This window comes from Bubalus bubalis, chromosome 2 (genome assembly GCF_019923935.1).
Source record: "Bubalus bubalis isolate 160015118507 breed Murrah chromosome 2, NDDB_SH_1, whole genome shotgun sequence".
NCBI lineage: Eukaryota > Metazoa > Chordata > Mammalia > Artiodactyla > Bovidae > Bubalus > Bubalus bubalis.
Genome location: NC_059158.1, coordinates 142708108 through 142718196, shown reverse-complemented (window position 1 = coordinate 142718196; position 10089 = coordinate 142708108). Strand labels below are relative to the sequence as shown.

General features: G+C 48.5%; 1 protein-coding gene across 1 annotated transcript; it reads right to left on the bottom strand.

Annotated features, from left to right (window-relative positions):
• Positions 1-5224: 5224 nt before the first annotated feature.
• On the bottom strand, positions 5225-9882 carry FZD7 (frizzled class receptor 7). The gene has a single exon (XM_006080537.4). The coding sequence runs from the start codon at positions 9049-9051 to the stop codon at positions 7327-7329; it is 1725 nt and encodes a 574-aa protein (XP_006080599.1). The 5' UTR covers positions 9052-9882; the 3' UTR covers positions 5225-7326.
• Between the last annotated feature and the right edge of the window lie 207 nt (positions 9883-10089).

Sequence of the window (10089 nt, the reverse complement as noted above, 5' to 3'; positions counted from 1 at the left end):
TCCATCTTCAGAGTGTGATCAAGATACCATTAACCACTTATTGTACTTTAGTACAGTGGGGAGAAAGAGTTTGTAAACACTAAGAATGGTTTTTCTGGCCTATTCCCTATTCTAGAGGTTGGGGTGGGAAATATATGAGGTGAGAAGTATGTGCTTAGTTCTGGCTAAGACTCAGGATAACAATTTCCAGAAGTCAGTCTGCTATATCCAGGGCCTGGCATAGCATCTGGCATATCCTAGGTCCTCAAGAGATGATTTGTTGGCATTGAAGATAATTCATGATTTTAACTCGAGGGCTTATTCTGTACGTCTGCTGCAAAAAGCAACTCAGGGACCAGCTGCCACTCATCTCTCCTTCCAGTTATCCCAGATTTGGAATCTGGAGCTAAATGCTACATGCCATTTGTTTTCCTTTGGAAATGAAAATATATAACTGGTGATAGGTTATGCCACACATGTTTCATTATTGGTTACTACACTTCCTATTTGCTATCCCACCATACCCTCCCCAAGATGCTTTCTCTTTGCATTAATTGTCCTCCAGAGTCTGCAAGACCATGCTGAAGTTGAAGGATCACATTTTCTAAGAGTGAGTAATATTAGGTGGTTGTCTTACTGATACCAGTTGAGCAGTTTGTTTCCATTCATGGAGTATAGGGCACTTTATCTCCTTACTCTTCCTCCCTTTGTTTCTGCCTCCTAAATGCCCTCTCTTGCTTCTGATATGTCCGTCTCTTGGAGACCCACTTCTTGAACTCAAAGCTGAACTGATGCCAGGGCTATACCACATAAATTGATTTGTAGGTGGGAAGCAGTTTAAAGGAAGGTCAATAGCAAAAGAGGTGGACTTGAGCTCCCCAAAAGGACCATTCCAAAGTGAGGTAGACCCCCAGCCAAGGCACGATGGAATCCCTCACAGTAGCTTCAGTTTTATTTTGTTAGTTTGAAGTCTTCTGAAAGAGGCTTTAGGGACAATGACCTAGAGAAGCATTTAAGGTTTTGGCTGGTATAACTGTTCAGAATCAAAAACCTTTGTCCTATTATTTCAGCCACATAGAATGTTGACTTGGCTGTGAAATATCCAGTAATGGGAATTCCAAGTTAGAAGATTGCAGCCAACCAGGAAATATGGATGTGGTCTTTGAGAGACACCAGGAAGATAGGATGCAACATAGCCCTTTGGTGTTGAGGAAGGCATGCTTCCAGTGGCAGAAAGCAATTGCTACAAAGAGGCATGAGGAGAGGCATGGTAGCTAGCTCAAGAGATTAGATAGCCCCCAATCTTGTATTTTGACTTCAGCGTACAGTAATACAGTGATGATCTTACTTTTTGAATTGGGCTTAAAAAGGCCAATGGGGAGTTCATCCTCCCTCACTGAGCACACACTGGCTTGGCTGGCTGAGAGGTGGGACACACTGGTCTACAGGAGGTAAAACAACTAGTCTGGGATTTCAAAATAGCCGTGGACAGTCCACAAGTGGAGGAGTCAGTTCGGCCTTCACACTGGCTGCATGGAATCACAGGCCCCTGGAGGAAGGTCTTCATCTCAGATGTCATCTTCATCAGCTGATGAAAGAAAGACCTCCGGAGATGAAGGAACCGATCTAAGAGGATGAAAATTATGGAGAATCGCATAATCTGAGTTCTTGGGAAAGGCATTCTTGCTGGATACACACCCTCTGCCATTAGAAGCGTCCTTCCCATGACTCACCCTCACAGTACCTTTAGAGAGGGGCTATGTGACATGTTACAGAAAGTGGGCTAAGCCCAGAATCTGAGGATGGGATATGATCCCTTCCTCTTCCCGTGTCACTTCAACACACTAAGCTCCTCAGCTTCTTCATTTTTATAATAGGATTTCTTCCATGTCGTAAGATTGTTACAATAATTTTGAGGATAAAGTCAAATAATGAGTGTGAAAGCAGCTTTTAAAACAGTAAATGCCACCAAATGTCAAGTAATATTATTCCAAATAACATTTGGGCCTCTGTTATGACTTACCACGTTCTGTTTAGAAAGATAATTATTTGCTTATTCCTCCACTGGGGAGGCTGTGCTCATTCACCCTGAATTAGGCTCCAGGTTACCTCAGGTAGAGTGTCTTTTTTTTTTATCTTGAATCCCTCCAGCCCTAGGATAGCACCTTTTCTATAGTGGCTGCTTGGTTAGTACTTCTTGGACTGGATCACTTATAATAAACAATTGTCTTGGTCAAAATTCCTTTTTTCCATCACTGTGGTACTAATTGAGAAAATTCCAATTAGAAGTTTTTCTTTTTTCAACCAGAGAGTAAGAGGCACAATGTGTGTTTACCAAAGACTTGACATTTAAATGGTACCCTTTTAACTAGTTTACTTTTTTATGAAATGTGAGGAATATAGATTCAGAGGTAAGAAATGTTACAAGTTGAAAAGTAAGAGTTGAAGAACCAAGTTTTATTAAATTACATTAATGTCACTGAGAGTGAAATAAGAGAAAAATAGAACAGACCCACACGTAGGATTTCCTGAAGCCCTGTTAGACTGTTATTCACCGTCCACATATGCATATACAAAAATATACTATCTATAAATAGCCACCTGCCTTTTCAGTGAAATTAAAGATGGGAGAGTTAGAAGAGAATTTCCCAGTATAATTACAGGGTTCAAACCTACAGCTGTTAGACTCCTGTAGTTCTGTCCAGAGAACTAATATCACTATTGCTAATATCACTATTTTCTATCAAGCACATTAAAAAAAAACAAACCTACCTTTAATGGGTAAGATGTTGTCAATAGGGCTTTTATTTGTTTCTCGCCAAGATTTCTCACAAACCTACTTTAAAAGATTAGGTGTTGCATATTGTATAGACTAATTTTGTTTGATAAACTGAAGTCAATTTTCACAAGTCTTTCTGCTCCTCATCTAGGGATTAACACCAAACTCCCACCAGTGTTTTTCCTCAACTCCACACATGCCCTTCCATACACACTCTCTTTCACCTATTTTCTGCAAAGATGCACCTCCTGAAAGATCCTTGAGCCTCTAAAATTCTTAGGTAAGAATCTACTACCTTAGGATGCACCACAGTGTGAAAGGAACGAAACAGAACCCTTTCATCTTTGCTTACAAAAAAGCAGGTAATAATTTATTCATACGCAGTCTTTGTTCCCTCACTAAAGACCAGTGCTCTTCAGTCTGCGAGAGCTCTGAAGGACGAGGCCATGCTGACGAGAGGAAGGGGACACATTTACAGGAGCAACCACCTCGCTCTCCCCACAGAAGGGTCTAAGTGCCTTTAGCAGTTAATTTGAGAGCAAAAAACCCCATTGGGAGCCTTCCATCGACTCTAAAAGCAAACATTCTTAACAGGCAGTATTAGTGTGGTGTTAAAAGAGGCATGCTTTAACCTAAAAGGTGTCATTTTATGAGCAAAAATGGATAAACCTTAAGAGACTTGAAGTCGTGTTTTTTTTTTTTCTTTCCTAGCCACCAAAATCTTCACAGTTTAAGACGACCTCACACCCATTGTGATGTTCAAAACCCAGGAGGATCTTAAAGCCGCTTTGCACACACTGTGTAGTTGCACGCCTTCCTCCTCCTGGTGAGGACTGTCTGTCACTGGTTTTCATTCTTTGTGTTTGTAAAACACACCAGCCATGTGTGTGTGAGCCTGTTAATTAAAACAAAAACAGAAACTGTTTCTGTTGAGCTTTAGAAGTGCAGAAATTTAGAGCTGAGGGAGGGCAGGAGAAACAGCAGCGTCCTGTCCGTTGCTGTGATGGCTGCGGAGAATGAGTGGACTCTAGACAGATACCTGAATTAAAGTGGGGAAAAAAGAATCTGGTGAGGCTTGAAAATGGAAGTCTTTAGAATGCCTTTATCATTTCCCTGAGGGACTGTTGAATATCAAAGCGCCTGGACAGTGAAGGCTTCTTCGTCTAATCTGATTCCAAAGTTAGCCTCCCCGGCAAGAGGAAAGAATAGTTTCAGTGGCTTCTGAGGCCATGCCGGGGTCAGGCGCGGAGTCTATTACTGCTGGAGCTGCTGAGTCACTGCCACCTCGGGGAATCACTTGACCTCCAGCTCAGTTGACCTAGAAGGGAGAGTGAAGCCTACAGCCAGGGAAGCTCCCAGAGCAATGCTCCCGTTATAATCTCTGGAATCAACTACAGATCTTCCAGTCACCTGAACCCAAAGGTTTAAGCCCTAACAATTCAAATAAGGGGCCTTAGAATCAGTAAAAAAAAACAAAAAACATTCATAGCATTCTCCCCAAGGAAAATATCTCCAGAAAAGTGGACCAAAAATATCTAGTCCTCTTTCAAATATGGACTCCATGCCTGAAGGGTAGTAAAAACATGGATCAGATAGCACCTCTCTAAAAGAGATGCTTATTCTGTACCTTCAGTAAATGATTCAGGGCAGGATGTGAAAATGCTTAGGGGTGTGTGTGCGCCAGGGTGGTGGGAAGAGAGGCAGGAAGCAACAACAACAGAAAAAAAAAAAAAAATTAAAGGACAGTTAAGGCATTCATTAAACTCTGTATTTTAAAAGGCAAGGAAAAAAGACCTTCATATATATAACATCTTCTTTTCAGTTCAGTTCAGTCGCTCAGTCGTGTCTGACTCTTTGCGACCCCATGAATTGCAACACACCAGGCCTCCCTGTCCATCACCAACTCCCGGAGTTCACTCAGACTCACGTCCATCGAGTCAGTGATGCCATCCAGCCATCTCATCCTCTGTCGTCCCCTTCTCCTCTTGCCCCCAATCCCTCCCAGCATCAGGGTCTTTTCAAATGAGTCAACTCTTCACATGAGGTGGCCAAAGTACTGGAGTTTCAGCTTTAGCATCATTCCTTCCAAAGAAATCCCAGGGCTGATCTCCTTCAGAATGGACTGGTTGGATCTCCTTGCAGTCCAAGGGACTCTCAAGAGTCTTCTCCAACACCACAGTTCAAAAGCATCAATTCTTCGGCACTCAGCTTTCTTCACAGTCCAACTCTCACATCCATACATGACCACAGGAAAAACCAAGCCTTGACTAGACGGACCTTTGTTGGCAAAGTAATGTCTCTGCTTTTCAATATGCTATCTAGATTGGTCATAACCTTCCTTCCAAGGAGTAAGCGTCTTCTTTTATGAGGGACATATTCAGTGGGTGTCCCTCTATACCATCTTTCCATAATACAAAATTCTGTTCTTTGGCTTATATAGGAACTATAAACTAAATAAACGTTCACTTTGTATTTAAAAAAAAAAATTTATTTGTGATCTGTACATGTGATAAAGTGGGGCTTCCTTGTAGACTTTAAAAGGCAAAACAAAACAAAAATTCAAAGTAAAAATGTATAAATACAATATATATTTTCTTACAAAAATGGGAGATTTACAAAATATACATACTGCACTCGTCTCTATTTTACAAATTTCACATGCAAGAGATATAACACAAAAGATGCCAAAAACTGTGTAGTGGGCGTTTTAAAAATCTGACAAATGAGACAGTTTTGGAGGTTTAAGAAACATAAGGTCAATGTTAAACTTTAATATAAAAAGCAGCTTCACTCAACTGAACATTACATGTATAAAGCAACTTGTACTCTCGTAGTAACCCTCTGATTTAAAAACTGTTTCAAACAGCATTTAAAGACAGTTTTGAGAAACAGGATAGTGTTGCTGGATTGGAGGGTGATGTCAAAGGTGGAGTAAAGGTTAGCTCCCATGATTCTCTGTTCAGCTTTAGACCATTATGCAAAGGAATTGGAGTTCTATTATAGAGGAAAAAAAAGTACATGATTTAAGATTAATAAATTTAAGTCATCCAGCACATTTCAAAGAACTCCAGACTTACTTTGAAGTTTACCTTCTTTTAATGACTTTCCTTAAAAATGGGGCCCATGGTTTTAACTGTCCTCTTCACTCACTGTCATTTCTGCAGGTCACCTCCCCACCCAGCCACACAAAGACAGGGTCAGCATACACATGATATTTTATAAACGGATTTATGGAACAAAGAAAACAGGACAAAATGCTCCTTTGACTTTTAAAAAAATTTAACGTTCCTTTATTATGAGGCTAAAGGCATTATGCTTCTCCTTTTATCTTAGAGGATTCAAATTGGAAGGAAAAAAAAAAAATCGAAAAACAAAACCTAAATGCAGGTTTAAGGGAAGAAAAAGAAAATGAAGGGAGAGATTTCCCTGAATGTTTTAACAGAGCCTGTTGGATCATGTGTTCTGAATTAAATTTACTTAAACACAGCAAAACCCCTTGCATTTCCTTTAGCCAAGTCAGTACCTCTGACAGAAAGGGGTATGGAAGCACACCGCCCTTCACTTTTCCTTAAAAAGGAATGTTTATTACAACCAAATTAACATCCAAAGGGAAACCTCAGATTTGCGCTGCTTTGCCTATAAAAGTTGCTGTCTTCACAGTTGTGTCTTTCCACAGGGAGACACTTGTTTCCTCTTTTGTCTCTTACAACAAAGACAAGGGGGAAAAATGCATTCCTGTTTTGAAAAGCAACAAGTCATCACTTCTTTTCAGGATATTAAACCAAATAAAACAGCCTTCTTTCTTCTGCCTGCTTCCCCAGAAAATAAAAAAGTAGTAGAAATACCTACTACTAGCCTCCTTTTCCTTGTTGCAAAATGTTGTCATTTCTTTTTGCATCCTCACATCAGGATTCTAGGAGGCAGGCCTCCCAAGACTTCAAAATGCTTATTTTACAAGACCTGAAAGGAGTAGAGGAAGAAAAACAGGCGGGGAGGAGGCAGAGGTGGAGACTGTAATGTCTGACCCTGGAAATTAACCCATCTGGGCTCCAGTTTGGCCCCAGTGAAAAGAGATTATGGTTTGACCACCGCTTGACAAGGACACTGCAGGGAGTCCTCCCTTTTCCCAACAAAGCGGCGGCCGCAGACAGCTGTACCTTTCACCCGGGCCTCACAGGAGTGAGGACAGGCCACTTGTCTTGCAGCAGGGGAATCGCTCACAGTCCCAGGTCGGCCCAGAGCCGGGAAGAACTCATAGCAACCTTCTGATCTCAATCTTTTTCGACAGGCCCAGGGCGGCCCGTACCGCACATGATTAACGTCACTGTTAACATCACCAGCATCATCCTGCAAGTCTTTGCCAGAAGTCTTTTCATCCAAACCGTCTTTCCACCCAGGCCTCTTTTCCCAACCCACATATATCTACATATATCTTCTCATTTCCAGGTCACTTCTCACTGGAGCGGAAGGAGGTTCCAGAAACAAGTCCCCCCACCCCGCAGTTCTTTCCCTACCGCCCCTTTCCCACCCCCGGCGGCGGGAAGGAAGGGTGGGGGAGGGGCCGGGGTTCATACCGCAGTCTCCCCCTTGCTGCTGTGGCTGAGTCTGTGGTAGAAGCGGCGCCACGACTGCAGGGTCTTGCCCGACCAGATCCAGAAGCCAGTGGTGATGCCGACGATCATGGTCATCAGGTACTTGATCATGAAGACGGTGAAGTCGGGGCTCATGGGCGGGAAGTGGCCGGGCGGGCAGGGCACCGCGTAGCTCTTGCACGTCTGCAGGAGCCAGGTGCGTTCCCAGTGTTCGCGGAAGGCCTGCTCATAGAAGTAGCAGGCCAGAACGATGGTGGCCGGCACCGTGTAGAGCACGCTGAAGACGCCGATGCGCACCATCAGCTTCTCCAGCTTCTCGGTCTTGGTGCCGTCGTGCTTCATGATGGTGCGGATGCGGAAGAGAGACACGAAGCCCGCCAGCAGGAAGGACGTGCCGATGAAGAGGTAGACGAACAGGGGCGCCAGCACGAAGCCCCGCAGCGCGTCCACGCTGGACAGGCCCACATAGCACACCCCGCTGAGCAGGTCCCCGTCCACCTGGCCCATAGCCAGGATGGTGATGGTCTTGACAGCGGGCACAGCCCAGGCGGCCAGGTGGAAGTACTGCGAGTTGGCCTCGATGGCCTCGTGGCCCCACTTCATGCCGGCCGCCAGGAACCAAGTGAGCGACAAGATGACCCACCAGATGGAACTGGCCATGCCGAAGAAGTAGAGCACCATGAAGAGGATTGTGCAGCCCTCCTTCTTGGTGCCCTGCGCCACCGTGCGGTAGCCGTCGTCGGAGAAGCGCTCCACGCACACAGCGCGGTCCTCCAGCAGGAAGCCGGCCACGTGCGCCACGGCCACCATGAAGTAGCAGCCCGACAGGAAGATGATGGGCCGCTCCGGGTAGCTGAACCGCCGCATGTCCACTAGGTAGGTGAGCACTGTGAAGAGAGTCGAGGCGCAGCACAGCACAGACCACACGCCCACCCAGAGGCGGGCGAAGCGCCTCTCCTCCTCCTTAAAGTACATAAGGCCGTTGGCGCGGCCCGGCTCGCAAGGGGCGCCGCAGTCGCGCTCGCCCAGGAAGCGGTAGCCCAGGTAGGGGGGCACCTTGAGCTGGCGGGGGCACGAGAAGGGGAAAGCGGAGCGGCCCCGGCCGTCAGCGGCCCCCGGAGGCAGCGCGGTGAAGGGCAGGTCGGGCAGGTAGGGTGCGGTAGGGTAGGCGGTGGGGCCGCCGCCCGCGCCCCCGGAGCCGTCCGACGTGTTTTGGCCCACGCAGATCTCGCCAGCGCCGTGCACGGGGAAGTTTTCGCAACGCAGCCGCTCAGGCCATTGGAAGCCGAACTTGTTCATGAGTGCCTCACAGCCCTGGCGGGCACGCTCGCACAGAGAGCGGCACGGAGGGATGGCCTTGTCGAGCACTGTACACACGGGTGCGTACATGGAGCAGAGGAAGAAGCGCAGCTCGGGAGAACACTGCACCTTCACCAGCGGGTAGAACTGGTGCACCTCGAGGCCCGCTTCCTCTTGGTTCGTGTGACCCAGCAGGTTGGGCAGGATGGTCTGGTTGTAGGCGATGTCCGTGCACAGGGGGATGGAGATGGGCTGGCAGAAGCCGTGGTCTGGCACTGAGATGCCCTTCTCTCCGTGGTACGGCTGCGCCCCGGCGCCTGCGGGCAGTGAGCCCAGCAGCGCCAGCACCAGGGTGCAAAGGTCCAGAGGCAAGCGCGACGCCGCCGCGCGGGAGCCCCGCATCGCCGGCCGCGGGTGCAGCGGCACTCTTAGCCCGAGAAATGCGACCAGGCAGCCGGGAGCGGCTGGGATCCGGGGAGGCGCCGCTGCGCCGGGCGCATGAGAGTCCTCCCGGCGCCGGGGCTGGGCCGTGGGCGGCGCGGAACAGAGGGCGCTGCAGCTGGGGTGCTCGCGCCACGGGGGCGCCGCCGCCTCCGCCCAGCACTGGAGCAGCCGCCTGGGGTCCAAACTCGTCTCCCTGGGCTGGGGGCGCAGATTGGGGGGCCGCCTTCTCCTCTCGATGCGACGTAACGGTGCGGCTTTTTCTGCGGCGAGAAGCAACAAGCGTCTCCTGTTACCCTTCAAAGTTTGCCCAAGTCTCCTGACTCACTGAGCTCAATAAGGCGCGCGCCCCCCCACACACCAAGTTTGGCCCCTGGCAGGCGAGAGCCCGGCGCCGCCGCTTGCTAGCCAAAGCCGCCGCCTCAACAGTGCTGCTCCGCCTTCTCTCCTCGAGGCTCCGCTCGCCGCCGCCGCCGCCGCCGCCTCCTCCTTCGCCTCCTTCTCCGCTCCTCGCTCCTTCTACAGCCCCAAAAGCTTGGCTCCAACTTTCAGCCAAACGGCTGATTCTCGCTCTGAGTCCGATCGGCGTCTTGGAGCCAAGAGCTCGGCGAGTTCTTTTAAGAAATCCAGTCACACTGCGTCCGAAGCTGCGAGGTCCTGGTGCCCGCGGCCTGGCTCTGGCCTCTCCAGCCCCGCGCAACTCTGAGCGGTGAGGGAGCGCTGCCCGCCGGGAGGGAGCGCAGAGTAACGCCTTGGAGCCGCGCAACTCTACAGAAGAAGCGTCGGGCTCTCAGGGTTCCGGACCGCCCCGCCCCCTCCCCTCCCCCCATTCACAAACCACTCCGGGGGCGGGCCCTCGAGCTCCACGGAGGCCCAATAGCAGCCTTTGTTTTTTGTGTGACTGCCTTCGGATTGGGTGGAAGTCGGAAGGGGCGGGCGAGGGAACGCGAGAGGCTAGGTCTGCGGAGCTCTGGGCGGATTCCTGAGGGGAGGGGCAGG

Bases quoted from the DNA above. Each gene is read 5' to 3' on its own strand.
- FZD7 (XM_006080537.4), bottom strand. From the start codon at position 9,051: ATGCGGGGCTCCCGCGCGGCGGCGTCGCGCTTGCCTCTGGACCTTTGC.